Source organism: Limulus polyphemus, unplaced genomic scaffold (genome assembly GCF_000517525.1).
Source record: "Limulus polyphemus unplaced genomic scaffold, Limulus_polyphemus-2.1.2 Scaffold348, whole genome shotgun sequence".
In the NCBI taxonomy this organism is placed as follows: domain Eukaryota; kingdom Metazoa; phylum Arthropoda; class Merostomata; order Xiphosura; family Limulidae; genus Limulus; species Limulus polyphemus.
This window is the reverse complement of record NW_013665958.1, coordinates 449,855-471,177: the sequence shown is the minus strand read 5'-3', so window position 1 is coordinate 471,177 and position 21,323 is coordinate 449,855. Positions and strand designations below refer to the sequence as shown.

The 21,323-nt window shown below is 34.7% G+C and overlaps 1 protein-coding gene across 1 annotated transcript in view; it reads right to left on the bottom strand.

The window, feature by feature from the left end:
• LOC106457580 (putative sodium-coupled neutral amino acid transporter 7) overlaps positions 1–8,611 on the bottom strand; it is an 18,691-nt gene extending 10,080 nt beyond the window's left edge. Inside the window, exons 1-4 of the mRNA XM_013917018.2 lie at positions 7,819–8,611; positions 3,052–3,173; positions 2,462–2,660; positions 1,473–1,608 (exon numbers count right to left, since the gene is read on the bottom strand). Coding sequence (XP_013772472.1) covers positions 1,473–1,608; positions 2,462–2,660; positions 3,052–3,173; positions 7,819–8,125 — 764 coding nt within the window. The 5' untranslated portion in view covers positions 8,126–8,611. The remainder of the gene's footprint in view (positions 1–1,472; positions 1,609–2,461; positions 2,661–3,051; positions 3,174–7,818) is intronic.
• Positions 8,612–21,323: the final 12,712 nt, after the last annotated feature.

Sequence of the window (21,323 nt, the reverse complement as noted above, 5' to 3'; positions counted from 1 at the left end):
GGCCTCATAGATTAGTTTACTCTAATCCTACCTAAAATAATTTCAATTTGAGGGTAGGCTGGTAGAGATCCTGATGAATAATATAATCGAATCGGGTGTACGCCGCCCCACGCTTGGTATTGCTGGCGCACGAAAATATAGCTAATAAAAAGGTCTCATTGAATAATTTACCCTAATCCTGCCTAAAAGAAGTTCAAGTACCGCGGCTATTGAGGATTCCCTTTTGTTACATTACAATTTTGGTGTTTACGAAATTATAGAAATTTTCAATTAGATTAAATCAACCCATCATACCTTTTAAAGGTGGAAATGTATTTCTTAATACGTATGGTAAACCAGGGTAAAGATATTGTTTATCAATACAGAAGATCACGTAAATATTATGAAAACACGTGTGATTAATTGCTGCTATTCTACGAATGTTGCGATGGTTTTAGAATAACAATCACATGATTAGGTATACGCCCCTTATATACAAAACGAACCACTGGGCTTGTAAAATGACTCTGAAACTTGATCGGTGGCTAGAAGGGTATGTCACCAGTCTTTCGGGAAACCAGTGTTCACCAGTCGAGATTGTTAATTAAATAACGTAAAGCCAAAGGACATAAACTTTTCTGAGAAGGAAGTCCTCCGGGATCTCCGTGGAAGCGGAAAAATCAATGGATTCCGATGCTGCACCAAGCCAGTCAAGCTAACACGGTCACCTCCAAGTCAAAGGCTAATTTCATAAAAAAAGAAAGAGCGATCTGGTCAAAGAAACTGTAATTACAGGAATACATTTCGACCACATACCTGTCAAGTCCATGATATAGCTCTACTGGATTCTGTGCATTTGATTTTCTTAAGTGAATATTTGGAAGTCGTAAATCTAAAGCATTAACTGAGTTATGGAATGGGACAATACTAAAATGATGTTCTCAGAGGAAGCCTTTATTTCATGGTCACTGTTAAGAGACACGAAAAGCAGATAAAGAGTGATTGCCAGGGAAGATGTGGTCTTCGTTAGTAGATTGTTACATTTAATCATAGTCTCCAAAAAGTGTAACTGACCTTCACAATACGAATTTAGTAAGACAAAAAAACGGATACGAATGTTTGATCGGTGATAACAATTATATTTAGTTCAAAATTGAGTTTTGCTCATATAATAATTTCAGTTAGTAAAGAATTTCTTAAATGTAACCTTGTGGTCTCTCACAGGTTATTCATAACATTTGTGCAGTGTATTCAGAACAGTAGATTGATATTCAATCTTACTGCGGACAAACTATAATTACTATATATATATCAGTCAAACCTTGTATATTTGACTTGACATTTGTGGGAAAGTTTTAAAATTATTTTGACGATAAAAAAGTGATGCACTCTGATTATGTGACTATAATTTTCGAGTAGGCGAACATAGTAATTTAAAGCTTAACTAACTGGGCGTAGCTAATTTAACCACAAAGTAAACATATCAGATTTACCTAGCGTATCTAAGGAAGTCCAGCCTCTGGAAGTATGACATCGGAAGAATGCAGATCACTGCTGTAATTAAAATCGTAAAATCCCGGTTGAGGTACCACGTGTGGCAGAAAGTATTTCCGAAAATTGACGCAAAGACTAAAATAAAAAGAAAATAATATTAAATAAACCAAAACTTTTATAGTTTGTATTGTATTTTGTACTTACCAACAAAGGTCACTTGTAGTTCATTTAGTACTTCATGATTATCTGCATTTATTTAATTATTATATGGAAAATAAACAACGGATAGAAAATATCATTGGGAAACCGAATATTTGAAATAACGCAGTAATAAAGAGAATAGCATGACATATACATCCTAAACAAGGTATTCTAGAGTAAGAAACATTTTTATAGCCTATTTATATATCAGTTTGCGTAACTCATAAAAGTAGCCTAAGTCGATAAAAAATGCCTAATAAGAGCACTTGGGTTAACCTTTTAGTACAGTTAGTAAAGCACCCACCTAGTATGCAAGAGATCTTGGGTTCGAATCTGAGCCGAGGAAATATAACAAAAAATAAAACAAAATTGATATTACCACAAGAATAACTGGCGATCAACGTAGGGCAATCCTGAGAAAAGGTCCGAGGACGTATGAAACTTGTTTGTGAGAGGGGAAGAATATCATAGTTTAGTTGTTAAAAAAGTGCCTTACTAGCAAGCACTAGTGGGTTAACCCTTTAGTACAGTTCGGCTTGACGATTTTACATAAACCTCACATCATAAATAAGAAAACTAAATTATTACCTCAAGTCAAATGATGTATAAGACCTTAGTTGACAAAGCGTGGTTCCTTAATGGGTAATAATAAATATTACACTACACAGTAAGGCTAATAATATTTGTTATAACATCACCCTTTTCTACGGGTTTTCAATAATTTACCATATATACTTAACCCACACATATAAAATTTAGATTGAGATGGTATTAAATATATACTTACGTCTGTCATACTGGTCTCCAACAATGACCAGGAAAGTTATGCAAATACCGTAACAGGAAAACAGAATAGACAAAGCTGAGAGTTGCTGAGCCCGCTTTCCACACATCGACAAAAGTACATCATGATAGGTGTTGTCAAGGTTGAGATCAGAACAGCGAGCTAAGACTAACATTGTTGCCCCTAGCAATAGCAGTATCACCTAGAGTAATTTGAGTAAATAGTATACAACCCTCTCGTTCTGGATAGAAATGTACGTAATTATATAACTAAAAAATTGAGCTAGTTCTAATAGATATACCCATAAATTGTTACTATATGATGTTATTGAATATATATATATATTATTTGGTACACAGATTTCCACATTTTAAAAAGCCGACTTATTTTAAGTAAAATATAATTAAAGTTACCTAAGACCATCACTTAAGAAATATCAAAGCTAGCAGAACTCTCACCAAATATTTGAAAGTCGGTGAATAGAAAAATTCATGAACACACACATCCGGATTGATGAACACCAAACAGACGAAAAATAACAGACGTTTACATAAAAACATAGATTGATAGTTTAACTGACGATTGATACTTACAACCTGTATGCCAGCAGCAACATAAACACCACCTGCTCTGTTGTACGCTGCTGGATAGTTAAGTACCCCTGCACCAAGAGCCGTGTTTACCAATAAAAAAGTTGCTACACCCCAGCTTGCCCCTAGAAAACCAAATGAATGAATATGAATGAATTTAAATATTGGCAAGATTTGTACAGAAATTTCGCGCAAAGCTACACAAGATCTTCCTACTCATAACTGTTCTGATAGAGTACAGGGAGAACGGCTAGTCAACATCACTGATAGACCAGTCAAAATGTGATACAACCCAAAACTAGTTGTAAAAACGTTTTTTTGAGCTCTTTCAGCATTGCTTTATTACATAGTAAAGTATACAAAAATTGAATTTAGAAGTGATAGACTAGAGCTAGTCAACACCACACACACATACTGCCAACTCTTGGGATACTCTTTTAACAATGAATAGTGTAACTGACTGTCATATTATAACGTCCCACGGCTAAAACGACGAGCATTTCTGGTGAAGGGATTCGAAACCGTGATCGCTGACTGTGAGTGGAATGCCATAACCACTAGGCCGGTGGATATAAACTTTGCTTTTTATGGTGAGTAACATGGGAAACGATAGTTTTTTTACTCTAGAATACATAATACCTATCATGTTATAGTGAAATCATGTTATCATGAACCACGGTAGTGCTTCATAATACGGATCGCCTATTTGTTCTTTTATTTTTTCAATACTGTTCCGCCAGCAAAAACGGGCGCGATATTACAGTCAAGCATGAACAATATTACTAAACGGATCATTGTTCATTGCTATTTCTATATTTTTCATAACCTAAAAAAAAAAAATAATTATAGTTTAAACAATGTTATCATTACCCCTTGAAGTTGGTTTTCTTACAAACATGTGTTGCTCCTTTAAGATGCTTAAGTACAGGGTGAAACAAGATTTTTGTAATGTAATGAATATTTCAATAAAATTATGATAAGCGTATAAAATTGTTTTAATTTCATAATTTTCAGTGTTCATGTTTTCCAAAGTAGGTATCCTCGTTTCTTCTTGATATGATTATTATGATGCTTGTGAAAAAGCGGGAAAATGTATATATCTAAGCTGTTTTGATAAAAAATGTAAGGTTTTATGTTTCTTATGCAATAAGCAAATGTAATCTGAAACAGTAAAACTATTTTAAAAATTTAGCAAGCTAGCAAATCACATTTTCCATATCTATAAAGTATTATTAAGTATAGCCTAATTATACAGGGCTTGGGTAACAATTTGGTGAAACCAATTATCCCCCATCTTTGCACAAGATAATGTTGTGCTACATTTCGTTGAGCTTAGGTGTAAAACCAAATTTATCACTTCTTTTCCATCATATTCAATCGTCATTCAATCACTTAGTTCACCTTCTCACTTCAAGTACGACATATTACAACTTAGACCTGTGATTCTGGTAGGTAGATAGCTCAGAATGCATCTCAGACCATCTCAATCCCTTGAGCTTCATCGGAACTGTAAAAGTGAGCTTCACTTTATAATTTTACAAATCTCAAGCCCTGGGTCCTAACACACAATGAGAGACGTCCTTCAATAACTAATTCTTTGAATAAAGTAGGGCTTTCATGATGCTAATGTCAGTTTGCAACGATGCAAGTAAACTCGAGCTTTAATAATATGTTATTATGACTTTTAACTCATGAAGCAAATAACTTTTTTTTCAATATTTTGTCAGTTTCCTATATACTGCCCTGCACTGCACTATACTATATTGTAAAGTACAAAAACAAATTTTAGAGTTAAAGATTCAATACCTTTATTTGGTGGCTTATTTAACTTTAATACCTTGTGAACGAAAGTAGTAATGTCATGCAGTGCCGACGATGCTTTTAGCCGAATACCCGTTCTCGTCAGGCCGTTAGCAGCAGTCTAGTTTGTTAGCCGAATACCCGTACTCGTCAGGCCGTTAGCAGCAGTCTAGTTTGTTAGCCGAATACCCGTACTCGTCAGGCCGTTAGCAGCAGTCTAGTTTGTTTCTTATGAATTTCACGCAAAGCTACACAAGGGCTATCTGCGCTAGCCGTCCCTAATTTAGCAGTGTAAGACCAGAGGGCAGGCAGCTAATCATCACCACCCTCTTGGGCTACTCTTTTACCAACGAATAGTGGGATTGACCATCACATTATAACGCCCCCACGGCTGAAAGGTCGAGCATGTTTGGTGTGACGGAGATTCGAACCCGCAAATTGCAAGCCGGGCCCCAGCAATTTAGACGCTACTTACATCATCAATTTCATGAAGAGAGAACATTTCATAATCATAAAAGCCTATACGCTCCCAAGTCCCATGCGCGTCTGAGTTTGCTTGTTTGTTTTTTATGTGGTGAGGGCAAGGCTGTTTGTAGTAAAGAACAAGTGATTGCATAAGATCCAAGGTTATTTGTTTCCTTTCTAATCATCGGATGAATTGGTTACATATTTTGTAGGGCACAGGGATCGAAAACAACACAAAGATGTTGCAGCTATTTCCTTATCTTTATTACTAACCCATAAATGTAAATATCTTAAACTTTTATAACAGATAATTGTGACTTATATTCAACAAAGATAAAAACTTCGAAAAATACTGAACATTATTTATCAAATGCAGAAGCGTTCATTCATTTTAATTCCTTTAAAAAGTCTAACACTCAGATGCTACCATTATCCAGCTACTTTGTCATTAGAAATTTGAACTTTACACTGACCAGAAAGAATCTCTTAATAAGAACAACTCTATGAAATTTCATGTACAGGACCATTTTATCTTGACACGATATTCTAAAGCTAATCCTATTGTTTGATTAGAAACTTCTATAGATGTCTTGTTTCTTGGTTTCGCGTTTTGATAAATTTTTAAACAAAAATTTACGTATCAGCACAGAGTATTTTGGGAAAAAAACAGTATTAATTTCTATTTAGCAGACTCAAAACGAGAATTTCAAATATGAAACAAGTGTGTATTCTACATTAGTATATATATTTAAACTATGTAGTTAATTTCATGAGATTGCATATCGATAGCAAACATTTTTCCATGCTTTTTGAATTTTTTATTGCTACGTTTTTTTTATCAGAGTTTTTCATCGGGCCTTTTTTAATTGCCCTCAGTTGGCTTTAGTCGTTGATAATTAAGGGTAGCTGAGCATCGACCTTATTTCCCAGAGTGAGGGATTTTGTTTTACAGTCCCTGCTGCCCCCCAGTGGCACAGCGGTATGTCTGCGGATTTACAACGCTAGAAACCGGGTTTCGATACCCGTGGTGGGCAGAGCACAGATAGCCCTTGTGTAGCTTTGTGCGTAATTAAAAACAAACAAACAAACAGTCCATGCGAAGACGGCGCAAATAAAATGTTGTAATTTTTAAGTTATATCATACATAATGGAAATTCACAATGGATTAGTTGGATTTAAAAATAATATAAATTTATTCAGTTTGCCTTTCTTAATTTTTCTATTTTTAAAAAGGATTATGTCTTGTAAGTTTCGGCACCATACATCATACAAACTAACAGTAGACATGCCAATTCATTTTCACTAAAGCTTTCACTTTTGTGTTAACAGGATATAAATAATTTAGAAAACTTAGCATTTTTCCAACTTGAATGATTTAAACTTCATTAATATTTCCCGATTAAAAATAATAAGTTGTGTATTTTTTTTAATGTAAAAATATTTTACTCTTCAGTTAATTGTTAATCCGCTGCTACAAAAAAAGTGTAATAAAACCAGACCGCCTAGGCTCATATGTTTTTAGGTTTTATAAAAAATGAAAATTCTACTATTACAAAGTAACTGTCTAGAACACTGTTGGGAAACGTAATCGAAAAAAACAACAACATTATACATTAATTTCTTTGTTATTACTTTGTATAAAATTAAAGCTGCATAATACTTTAGTGCAGGAAATGCACTAAATATATTTTGCTGGTGCTCCTCACCCCACCCCACAGTGGCTCAGCTGTGTGTCTGCAGGTTTACAACGCTAAAAATCAGGTTTTAATACCCGTGGTTAGAAGAGCACAGATAAACCATTGTGTAGCTTTGGTTTAACAACAACTTAGCTTTGCTGGAGTTTACCACACATAATGAATGGTGTAGTGTAACCGTAAGTAGAAGATTCTGTCTGAGGTAGATAAGGTACATATCTGTAATTATTACATTGGTCCCTTTTCTGTTGCTTTTAAGTAGTTGTCACATAATGCACGAACTATCTTAACATTTTACTTTAGGTTAGTCCTTGGTATTATCTTCTACGAACCGGTTGTGACGTAATGATTATCATGTCGGATTGCGAGGATATTATTTATAGCCCCACTATTAACTGATTGCTCTCCCTCTAGTTAGCAGTTTTAAATTAGGGATGGTTGTGTCATAACTTTACGGTATCTCTAACCAGGTCGTTTAGCCCATGCGTTGAATAAAGTGCCGTTCAGGTTGAAAATACCAGTTATCTTCTATATATTATATATTATCAACTTTTCTCGAACTTGCTGTAGGTCATTCGCTTCAAAATTAGCCTGATTTCAAAGCCAAAGACTTAAAAAATATATGCGTAAATATCATAGACCAGAAAAAGCCAAACATCTGATACAATTATATAAATTTATAATTATAAAAAGATGTATTTTCATAATTCGTAGTGACAATACTATTATAATTTGCACAAACATATAAACATGTTGTTTACAGCTTTTGTCTACAATCTATTGCATTGCTATCTAAAAGCTATATACTCACCTCCATGAACAGCTTCAGTTTTAACTGAACTGATGCTATCTTGATCATCAAGCAGTGGAACCCTTTCTCCTTCTTCGTGGATAGTGGTGTATTCAACCCTATTACTGCGGTTTATTCGAATAGAACCATGTTTAAGTTTCTCTGATAAATCGGAAGATAGAGTCTGCCATGGGATGTAAGTGGGGAAGTCTACACTGCTAGTGAAACTTTCGTGAATAAATGACGAAGACATTTCACTTAAGCTCTGTTGCCGAGTTCTTCCCACACGAGGCTTCGGTTCATTCACTTCTTTTCCTAGTCCTGGCATGTTGGTTTGTACTTGAAATATGGTAGGACGGTTATCAGTAAATAATATACAGTTTTGTAGCTAAATTAGTGGAATGTTTGAATAAAAAATAAACTACAACTTAAAGTTGTGATCTCACAAGAAGTAGTACAAAGCCCCAGTTGTTATAAGTTCTGCGAGTCTTGTTAAAGAACTGGTTTTGCAATTGTGTAAGGCACTGGAAATACCCTTCGACGAACTAATGCAGTGTTTGTCTTTTCTTCTCTCTCTGGTTCTGTCTTGAAGAAATTTGGAAATTTCTAATTTTATGAAAATGTTTATAATTACTGACTTACTGCTCTGACAATAACTTAGTTTGCACTTCTAATAAACGAACACTAAAGCAGCGACTCGAGTACAGTCCATACAGCGATGCACTGAAAATTGCTGCCTTTCGCCTGTATCTTCTGCGCCCCTCATTAACGCTGTTTTCCCTTTAACCTCACATAATGTTCAAGTGAAATGAAGTAATGTAAGCTTAGTAGGTCAGTCATAAGCACTCGATGGAAAAAAAAACATCATCTGGAACGAGAGCACCAAACACGTGGATTTTGCACTAACCCGTACTGCACTGGAGTATCGGTATCCACAGAATATTACGTCATTGAACAGAATGAAATGCGAGATGTCTCGTTTTGACCTTTTCACTCTTGAAGTACTACCGACGTAGCAGTCTAGTTCAAGGCACATATCATCATGCTTTTTCACAAATTGGAAAAAAATGACCTTCAAGAGGCCGCTGAAAGGAATGTTTGCTGCTAACTGCCTGGTTAAAATCCCCAATATTAATCCAAATTAGGCGACGCTTCTAGACATGTGAAAATAATTACGTTCAGGATAAAACATAGCAACTTTTACTGGACTAGCACTCACATGGAGCTTTTCCACCTCACACGTGATCCTTGCAACTGACATGCCTGTGTATCGTCAACTAAAATGTATTGGACAAAGGTTAAAGTCGACATCTAACATTCTGGATAGATGTAGTTTCAATTATAAGACGTTATGAGTAAAAGCAAAAAAGAACATGCAATAATATATCAACCCCACTATATCTGCTGTATCCAGAAGTCACAGCATACACGTAAACACACACACACACACACCATTTCATACTTAAATATTCATAAGTAGTCGCCCTTTTTAAAATAATATAATCAAATACTGTATCAAGATTACATGTTATATCAATCCATTAGGTTCAGTGATATCGTTTCATATAACACTCTTAAGAAAGGACAGTTACATATATTTTCTTAGTGAAAATGTACTATGACTTTACTTTAGAATCCTGGTATTCAGATATACTGATTTCTGACAGAGAAATATAGATACCTACAATACATTGTAGGTTGAGGAAATATAAATAGAACACCAACGACAGAAGAAAACAAGCAAAATCGGGACAAATTAACGGTCTTTGTATACAGATAAATGAATGTTGATTCTTTATCAAACTTGTCGACTTTTATATATTATTCTGTATTGTGAAAGTCCAACTGCTAGTGAAGAAAAACACATCTACAAGAGAAAGAGCAGAATTATAATGCTGCTGTACATTCAAGTCAGACAAAAGTCCTTATGTGGTATCGCACCCTTTGAAATGAATAAGACCTTACTTCACAATAGCATGACACAGAAATAGGGGCAAACAAGTATAAGTTTTATTGAACAGTTGTTGTGGTATGTAATCTTGATCTAATCTTAGAAAAATCACATGCAGAAAATCTACATGAATATTTAGAACAAATTATCTAAATATATCTGACTAAAGATATATCCATCGTTATTATAGAGGGGCAAATTAACAATTCGTTTAACTGTAACTCCTTCCCTTCCTTTTCGTAGGGCCTTCCTAAGCCCTAACCTTAAAACTAAAGTCCAAAATTACGTGCTAACCAACTTGTAAGTTCCAGTACTCACCTTCTTAGACTATGCACACGTAACAATGACATTCACGCGCACATACACACACCACAAACAAGTACAAGAAATGAAAATGATAATAATCCAACATTAATGAACTAACCAAAATGAAACAAATGGGAATACTCAATAGCCGCAGCACTTGAAATTCTTTTAAGCAGGATTAGAATAAATTAATCTATGAGACTTTTCCCCCCATTTATATTAGCTATAATTTTGTGCGCCAGCAATACCAAGCGTGTGGTACACGTATACCCGATTCAATTTTATTACTCATCAGGATCTCTACCAATTTAGGCAGGATTAGAATAAATTTACCTGTGAGGCCTTGGGCAAAGTCAAATACATCAATCGAAAAGGTTTGACCCCCTGAGTTCAAATCTTTAATTAGATCTCAAATCGGTCAAGAAATAACCGAGTTATGAGCTAAAAGTTTGTACTTGAAAAACTCGGAGCCATTCTATGAACCGCTATGTCGTGGCTAAAAAAAGGAAATATAGAGATACCTATAATTGAATGTACACTGGACCATACTGAAGAAATAATGTTGACTGTAGCTCAGAATTTATGGTGTATGTTCACGAAATGTGGCAAGCTTTTATCCAACAGTACATGTCTATTGTACAAAACAAATCAGATGTTTTACAAATGTTTTTGTACTAAAGATATGTCTCCGAAGTTCAAAGTGATGTTCATGTGAAAAATAAAAATACTTTTGTCCATCGTACATTTTACAAATTGTATTTGCATAACCTCTAAAACCTCCTAAATTCATATGTAAAGTTTTTTCAGTAGCCCTTTGTATTGTATCTGGTATTTTCTCAAATCTAACACGAACTGTTGGAAAATCAGCAATGTAGGGTAACATGAAATGTTGATGACTCTGATAACAAATGCATAATAACTTCATAAATGGCATTCTACAAGGTCGGGACATGCATATCTAAACTCCCATTCAAGTACATAATGATAGGGTTTGTTTGTTTGTAATTAAGCACAAAGCTAACAAATGGGCTATGTGTGCTCTGCTCACCATGGGTATCGAAACTCGGGTTTTAGCGTTGTAAGTCTGCAGACATTCTGCTGTGCCCCTGGTTGGCTATATTGATAGGGATAAATAGGTATATATAAATAAAAACTGTCCACATGTCTTAAGCAGCAGTATGCAACATCATTAACATGGATCTCTATATGGAAAACAATACAACTGATGTGTACACAAGTTGCTTCCATGTTGTATCCATTCAGCTATCGCACTTACAAAGTAGCTACAAAAACTAATATTCATACTTTTTCATAAAAAAAGATATACCAGTCAAGTCGCTGGATTCATCTACTACGGATTTCTGTGGGATGGGCTGTTGAAACATGTGTTGAGAAACTGTTATTCTCGTGCACTAAATGGCTTATGGAAAGCAAGCGAAAAGGAAGGGTGTGCTTTGGAGATGAAAGCCTTGAAAAGGAAAAGTCTATTGCAATAGAAATAATATTTAGCAACGTTATTTTCAAGAAGCAAAGTCGTAATATAATGTGTGACCTGGCGTGGATTCAGATTACTTTTAATACAAATATTCAACCTTTATATTGATTAACTCAAAGATGTTACGTTATTTGCTTGTCAATTTATTATATTTACAGCTAATAGGATTGATCATCACATTATAACATCCACACAGCTGAAAAATAAGCATGTTTGTTGACGGGATTCGAACCCGTGGCCTACAGATTGCGAGTCGAGCACCTTAGCAACTAGGCACTTATCTAGTTAAACGTATTTCAAGAATAAAAAATGTCAAAATGCACGTACTTTTTCTCATTTATAAATGGATAGATGACATGTGCGCTAATTTTTAGCTAGTTTTACTCTTGTATTATAATGAATGATCAAAGATTATAGTTTTTGTATTTTTAACTGCTTTTTACGCCCCGAATTTGTCTGCAAAAATTGCAAATACAATCAAACAAAAATCTTTTACAAGTAAAATCAATCAACTACATATGGAAATTAAACAAAATTAAGCAGCTCATACATTAAATGGACTAGACGTGTTATATGTGTTGTGTGCTGGACTGCATGTTGATAGTTCCAAGGTTTCAGCTGAGATATGCTGATGAACAAGCTCCACACTTTCAGCTATGAAAGATTTATAAAATGACAGTCAGTCCTGCTATTCAGCTACGAATACTCTTCTAGTCAACTGGCGAGGATACTGACTGATTATCCTTAATTAATTACAGCTATATTTCAACCTTGAGATATTTGACCAAACCGTTTAGCCCATGCTGCAAAAGCTGCTGTTCTGGTTAAGGCTACAAAAACTATAACTTAGAAATAAGATAATATCATTTAAATAACACATGTTAAAACCAAGCTAGCATACAGAGAAAAAAAGATAAAAAGTTATTTTAAATTTCCCAAATAAATTTTCTTTGTGGCAAAATCGTTTGTTTGCTTTAGTGCAAAGCTATACAATAGGCTGTCTGTCCATGAAGGGATATCGAACACGGGAATTTAGCGTTATAAGACTGTAAACTTACAGCAGATTCAAAGTCATAGTTGTAAACTGTTAACTTCTAAACACGATAGCCATAAAAGTACGGTTTCTTCAGTTAACCAAAAGCTTTTAATATAAAATCAGGAAGTTATATCAAGTTGGTGCACCAATGGAAAGAGTAGCCATTGACATAGCTGGTCCTTTGCCCCAAACTCGTGCTGGAAACAGGTACATTTGTGTGGTGATGGATTATTTCACCAAATGGCCTGAGGAATATGCAATACTAAATCAGGAAGCTACAACTGTAGCTTCGGTTATTAGTGATTTCTTCTTCAGATTTGGTATGACATACAAACTGCATTCGAATCAAAGCCGTAACTTTGAATCAGCTGTGTTCCATGAACGCTGCAAGTTGTTTGGCATACGAAAGACCAGAACAATGCCACTTCACCCACAGTCTGGTGGGATGGTAGAAAAGTACAACTGAACACTGGGACAGGAATTGGCAAAGTTTTGTAATAGCCACCAAGATGACTGGGATGTCTTACTCCCTCCGCTGTTGATGGCCTATAGAACAGCAGAGTATGAAGCCACTGGATACACACCAACAAAGATGATGTTTGGTCGGGAACTTCGGTTGCCAGTGGATCTGATAAGAGGACGCCCACCTTACGAAGAGTCGCCTGAAAATGTGTCAGAGGTCGAGAAACTGTTATCTGAAAGGATGGATAATATTCACCATCAAGTGCGTTCAAACTTGAAAACGTGTGATAATTCCATGAAGCTATGTTATGATAAGAGATCTACTGAAGTCAGCTTTGTACCAGAAGACAAGGTGTGGTTGTATAATCCCAGGAAGACCAAAGGGAAGTCTCCTAAGATGTCTTCTCCATGGGAAGGCCCATATGACATAGTGAATCATCTCTCAGACGTGACTTTTCGAATAAAATGCGGTCGGCGAGGTAAGCCAAAGGTGGTGCATGCCAACAGGCTTTAGCGTTATCATAATCCAGGACATTTCAGTCAAAAGAAAGTGAACAATGGAACAAATGACACTGCTGAAGACGTGTCACCTGAAATATCCACTGTCGAAGAAGAAACTCTACCCGGATTTGAGAAGGGAAACAGTGAAGCTCTTAATGAAGTTGCTACGATTGATGTGACTGTTACCGATAATAGGACATTTCCTGATGGAACAGATGAACTTTACGTGAAGCAGAAGCCAACGAGACGGAGACCAATACAGAGGAAGATACGTCCCATAAAATTAAGAGACTTTTTTGCATTTTAATTATGTGTTTGTAAATTCTGTACATTTAATTAAATTATTGTTAATTATCTATTGGTTTAATGTAAGTGGCTATTGTTCGGGACGAACGATACTAAGGCAGGGGCAGTGTTAAGACAGTGGAAGTCAAGTGACGCTGGTAACACATGATGAGTTTCTAGAAGAATCATGAAGGCTCAAGTGTTTGCCAGACGCCCTCTATTTTAATATATAAGCCCGGCAAATAAAGTGATGGTATAGATAATTGCATACAGGCAGATAGATTGAAGAGATAGATAATTGAGTCAAGCGAAGAGTAGGTACCGAAAATAAAGTGTGTGAATCACTCTGATTTATAGCATGTGTTTTAAATGTTGTTATGTTTAAAGCAACTGTGGAAATTCTGTGTATTACTAAAAGTTGTATAGAAAAAGAATAAACTGGTTTAATCAAGAAAGGACTTGTATTACTGAAGTTCCTCAGAAATAATTTCTACCAGAAATGAACAAACAAGCAGATACACAACAATATTTATCATATGGTATATTATAGTATTATTATAACATTTAATGTATAAACCAATATTTGATGTATAACATAGCATGTGAATTATAACAGGATTAAAATAGGTTGTAATTTTAACACGGGAAGATTCCCTTGTTATTTAAAAAGTGAAAAGGTCAGATGTTACGTAAATCAAGTAAAATTATGCATTGTTATTGTGTCAAACTCCTCATGGTATAATATTAAAACAATCTTGTTTTCGTATGAATTTTGGCATTAAAAATAAAGATTATGAAAAAAGTTACACACTTATAAATAATAATAAAATAAAACGTACAAGTGGTTGCAGCTAGTCAGTTCTCCTCTTTCCTGTGATCGATGATTCGAATTAGGGATGGCACAACATGTGCGATAGGACTTCGTGATTGGGGAAAACAGCCTGTGGATTTTCTGTTGCTAAACATTTACATTTCAAATGGAAAAGACTTCAAGCAAGAAGAGCATAGAAGGAAATCAGTTAGAAGAATTATACAAGACAACTGCTATATTAAACATAGGATTAAATCGAGAGTTGTTCAAAAGAGAAAAAAAAATGAAAATGACATTATTTGACTGAAAAATATTTATCAGATCTAATAATATAACAAAAATATTACAATGATTTCTATACTATAACTTCCTGATATTCCCAAAAAAGTTTCAAGAGTTAGATACTTGTAAGGAATTTGGAAGGAGGAGTGCAACAAAAGGCTAGATGGATGGATTAAAACACAAGACATTCACAACAAGTCCCGAAAGAAAAGATGTCATATTCCAAAGGTAATAAAGAGGCTCTGAAAAACAAGATATATTCCAGAAGACAACTTAAATAGCAAATGAATCACGAACTTTTATAACGATTACACATATCAGTCAGAAAATACGGGATGTCAAGACTGTCAAAAAAAGAGAGATTTTCATAATATTGAAGAAGAGATACAAAAGAAAGAAAAAATCTATTTCAGTCAAACTCGAGAATCAGTTATTCAGAGGAATGATACAATAATTTTAACATTCAAAATAGAATATAGAAACCTTAATGACAATGTTTTGATGAATTTCTCGCAAAGCTACCCGAGGGTTATCTGCACTAATTCGTCCTTAATTTTTGAAATGATAGCCTTGAGAGAAAGTAGCTAGTCAACACCTCCAACCACCAACTCTTGGGCTACTCTAATTGAATAGTGGGATTTGAACGTCACTCTTATAACTCACAATAGCAATAGTAACTGTAATGATTGTTATCAAAATCTCATTTTTAAGCTTGATTTTTAAGGCTTTAACTTGTGAAGAAAAGAACGATTGAACCTCAGATATTTTTAACCATCGATAATGCAGTCTATATTATAATGTATTTGAAATAACTTAGATCAAAACTAAAACATAATTAATTTTATAAATAATATCAAATAATTCCAGAAACTCCAACTGTGAGTGATAAATCTGGTTTTGCCCCAGTAATAGGAAAAACAGAAAATATATTCTATATAAACAAATTAAAAATGTTCTTTTTCTGAAAAAAAAAATAATTTTGAGAATACCCGTTATTTTACTGAATGAGGAATTTTACGATCGTTGAATGAAAGAGTTGTTTACAAGAGATGACATATATATAATGTTCTTTTTATAAAGAACTAGTTGGAGTACCTGTCCTTTGGACAGGTGAAATAAAAAACTTGTAACAAAGGGTAGGAAATTGTACTTCTATTTGTTTCTTAACATAATAAATATTAAAACTGCAATAAATTTAAATAAAAGTACCAGTACTGAAAAGAAAGACATACTGTTTTCAAGAATTATATCAAAATGAAATTAGATGAGGGTCCAACCACCCGGGTCCAAACCTCCTCCCTTATGGTCTTCCTCATGTCATCTTTTATCACTGTATCAAGTTTGGTGCTGATTGATCAAGAAATGTGGAAACGTGTAAGTAACAGATACACAGACATATTGACGTTATTTATATAGATGGAAGTTTTCACGGTGAATTCAAAATGAAAAGTTTAAGTTATTGAATTTTAAAGGAGTGTATAAAAATATCTGAAAAATTCCATTTCTTATAAAAGGCATTGCTCTGATTAATAGTATTTAAACGAATTTCTTAAACAGGAGGTTTAATTTCCTACTAATTCACAAATAAAAGTAGTTATTTTATGTTATACCCATAACACACAAAGACCCTGACATGACAACTGTTATGCACATTTTCAGAGTCCTCTAAAATTTACAAAGTCGCTCGATTGTTTCTAGTCAAATGTGCATTGCTCATCACTCAGATAACTTACTGATACATTTTAAAAGCTTTTATATAGAAAGTTGGCAATTATGTAAGAGTGGACCTGTACTTTCTTCAAAGAATACCCCATCCATTCTTGAACCTAATACATTTTAATATATTCCATATTGCCTCTTTATAATAAAATATTGACTAGAAACTAGATGTGAAAGCTTTAGTTACTTACATCGAACCTCCTCATCTAAAAATGTTTATGGAATTTACAATTAACGGTCTTCATCTGGTTCGTAACAATAACATTTTATTTGCAAAGACGAAACATACACTGTAATGACTAAAATAATCATATATTTCATCTTTCCGTAATTAGTTCAGAATGCATCTATAATCAGATATATTCAGGTGATCAGTTGAAATGAATACTACCCAACCAAATTAGAAATGTGAACTAAAGTAACAAAAATATATGTTACAATTACTGTATGAGTTCACTGGAAAAAAACAAATGTTGTACTTTGCTAAGAGGTAGAATGGGAAAGTTGTTATTGCATACTATTTAAAATATAATGTATTTTAATTAATTGATGATATTATTTAAAGTATAATATATTTTAATTTATTGATGTTTGTTTTCTCTTGAGCAAAAGATGTGACTTTACAGTTATTTGTTGAAATCCTTTTTTGTTTAAACGCATAATTATAAGTAGTATAGGTATGGTATGCAAATATATTTGTACCCCTATATTTACTTCTAAAGTTCTGTATAATGTTTCAAATTTCCATTCATACAAGTAGCACTGGAACTGTAAAGATAGAAAAGTTAACAGGGGCAACTCCTCAGATCTACTCGCATATGCATGTTCTCACTTGATAATGCCAAATAGAAAAAGGGCAAGATACCATTTAGTGATATTGGGGACTCAAAAAATTAGAAAAGCCAACATTGAGACTGATATGTATTATAAACAGAACAACTATAATCTCGCCTGGACTTTAAAAGTAGTTAGTTATATGATATAAAAAGAGACGTAGTTCCCATTCTTACTAAATATTTTATTATTGTAGTAACGTCAAACCTTATTAAATTGATTTTTGCCTTATTGTTTAATGCTTATGATTTCAAGGAATATATTTCATATTATTTGTTTGTTTGTAGTTAAGCACAAAGCCATCTGTGCTCCGCCAACCATGGGTATCGAAACCCGGTCTCTAGCGTTGTAAGTCCACAAACATACCAATATGCCACTAGGGGGTTAATTCATATTGACGACTTTGTTATGAAGAAGTTCTCAAAGAGAAATTTTAGGTTATGTTATGTTATCTTAGATATATTTCTTATGATGTTTCCCCATAGGGAGGGAGACATTGTATTTCCCATGTTTCTTTTTCTGCTTTGCAACAGTGACAACTGTGTGCTACTCTTTTATTTCTGAGCCGATTGTTTTGAACTACATACCTTTTTTATTACTTAGACCGGGCTCCAATTTGAGGGGTTAAGGGTAAACATGTTATCTTAGACATATTTCTTATGATGTTTCCCCATAGGGAGGGAGACATTGTATTTCCCATGTTTCTTTTTCTGCTTTGCAACAGTGACAACTGTGTGCTACTCTTTTATTTCTGAGTCGATTGTTTTGAACTAAATACCTTTTTTTATTACTTAGACCGGGCTCCAATTTGAGGGGTTAAGGGTAAACATATTTTAGCCTGCTGTTTTCTTATATTCCCACCAATCTAAATGACACTTAGCACAAAGATACTTTGTAACAACCCTCATAGACTAAAGTAGACAGATTTGGGACTTGTGCAATTCTTTGATTTTAAATCAAAAGTCAAAATATCTTGCAAAATTAATGTTTTTGACCTGCTATTTCTCTCTATTTCGTCCAATTTAGGTGAGACTTTGTACGAAGATATCTTGTGGAAACCCCAAACGGACTGTAGCAGATAGGCATGAGATATATGCCTTTCTTACGATTTTATAGGGGTCAAAGTTAAAATATTTCATGAAATTAGGGCTTTTTTTACCTGCTATTCCTTTATAGTTCGACCAATATAGGTGAGACCTTGCATAATCATATCTTGCGATAGCCCCTAAAGACTGAAAGATACAGATGTAGAATTCGTCCCTTTCTTTTTATTTTATAGGGGTCAAACTTAAAAAAAAATTGCAATGTATATAACAGGGATTTTTGAACCTAGAGACATTGTCTGTATACGAAAACATTACTGAGGTTGTCATTAATTGTGTTTCGGTTCCCCCAATGTATGAAATTGCATATACCGTGTCGAAGATTAGGATATACTTGCCAAAAATGTATGTTCAGTTTTGGTCATTGCAAATATATCTGTTTATGCAGAAGGTGGCTTTCATATGTATTATAAGATCACAGTTTATTATCCTGCAATGCGTGTTTCTCAAGTTGTAGTTTATGCCCCTTCTCATATCTTGAATGCATTTCTCTCTTGAAATCTACCACATTCTGATAGTCTCATCGAATAAACTGTATGGAGAAGATATTGTAATTGAATAATTTTGTCTTTTAAACGATTTTTTTAACTGAAATTAATTTTCAAAGCTAGATTTGAGAGCTGAAGAACAAGCACAGTTATAAAGCTTTACCCCTTAATTGCCAATTTTAATTTTAAAAATGGAAAATTATTGTAACTTGTGTGTGGTTAGAAGCATGCAATGTGATGTTATAAGTCACGTATAACGTGGTTCTGTAATGACAATAGGGTAAAATGAGACACTTAACCATGTCTGCCCGAGAGTTCAAATTACTAGTAGAAGTATGGAACAAGGAGCATTTTCCTGACACTTAGAAAGGCAATGTCCATTGTAAATCGACAGTCTACTGTTCACCAACTAAACACGATAACTACTAGGATGATTCTCAATAACCAAACACTAAGTAACAGATTTTATGTGTCTGGCTTACGCTCGTGAAGGCGTCCTTTAATCCCGCAATTAATCATACAGCACTATATGGCTCATTTGAATGTTTGTCGTCATTACTAGAATTGGCAGCAACCACAAACGGTGCTGATTCGCTTCACAGATGAGTCAAGGTTTCACACCTTTACCAAATATCAATAGGTTTGTGCTTGGAGGTGTGGGGGTGAATGTGAAACTTTGTTTAATATGATTCTTTGATTGCAGTTCAATCATTAATGTGCAGAGGCATCAGTATATTCGTCGAGGGGTGGATTTGCAGCTCTGCAATATATTAAAGCGGTATACAACCCAGTTGTACGATCTCATGTTGGTGCAATTGGACCGGATTTTGTCCTGATGGAGAATAATGCCTAGTGTCATATTTCCGTGCATATTATGGACCGCACGGAGGTAATAAATTACCAATAAAAAAATTCCTGAATCACAGAGAACATATCTGGGACGTTTTTAGACGTGTGTATGTCAACACCTCAACTCATCATGCAACTTTAGGAAGTTTGACATTGCACTGACTGAGGAATAGGATATAGCTCCTTCTAACATTGTCTACTGAATGATCAGAAGAATTCCAACGGGACTCATACTTATTACAGAGCAGCTCTCTCTCTTTTTTTTCTTCTTAGCTAAACTTAATTCAGTCAGACCGTAACACTGACAACTTTGAATACGGGAGTGTTCGTGCTTCAGGGTTTGTAACTAGAGATATATTGTTGATAATGTTGTTTCAATAGAGTAGGTCAACAGTATCTATAAAATATATCTAATTTCAGTTTGTTGTTCACTTGATTGAGAAACAGTTTAACTATAGAAAAACAGCTTATCTATAAAACCTTGCCCCATTAATTCTTTGGAGTAGTTTATGTACAGTAATAATTAGAAAAATATTATAACTGAATAAAATAACATAACCCAATTCAGGTGTGTGTATAATGCAGCAATATTAACTATTCTAGTATGTTGTTGGTGTTTGTTATTAAGCACAAAGCAATACAAAGGGATATTTGTGCACTGCCCACCACGGGTATCGAAACCCCGGTTTCTAACAATATAAGTCTATAGAGATACTGCTGTTCCACTGGAGGGCATTCTAGTATGCAAAGGAAACGAAGTGGTTCCACCATGAAAACACCCTAGTTTAGGTTTAATAACCAACTCTCATTTGGAATCTTGAACCCTTCATTTGCGGCTTGTGTAAATCTGCCTATTACCCTATGCGCAAAGATTCGCGAATTATTGCAGCGGGTCATTCAAAATGTTGCGCGCAAAATGTTTGCATCATATGATGTCAACCGCAGTCGCCTACGCTAACATCATATGAGGTCAACAGCATTTGAAGGGTTAAAGGCTGAATAATTCGCGAGTCATTTCATATTGAAGAGGCCCAGCATGGCCAGGTGGTTAGGGAGCTCGACTCGCAATTTTCGGGTCGCGGGTTCGAATCCCGGTCCCACCAAACATGCTCGCCCTTTCAGCCTTGGGGGCATTATAACGTGACGGTCAATCCCACTATTCGTTGGTAAAAAAAGAGTAGCCAAAGAGTTGGCGGTGATGACTAGCTGCCTTCCCTCTAATCTTACACTGCTATACTGGGGACTGCTAGCGCAGATAGTCCTCGTGTAGCTTTGCGCAAAAATTCAAAACTAACAAACAAACAAAACATATTGAGGAAATAAAGTTTGTATATTCGTTTGTTTCTTGTTAAGCAAAGATGTAGCCTGCCTACCGCAGAAGTCGAACTCAGATTTTTAGCTTAA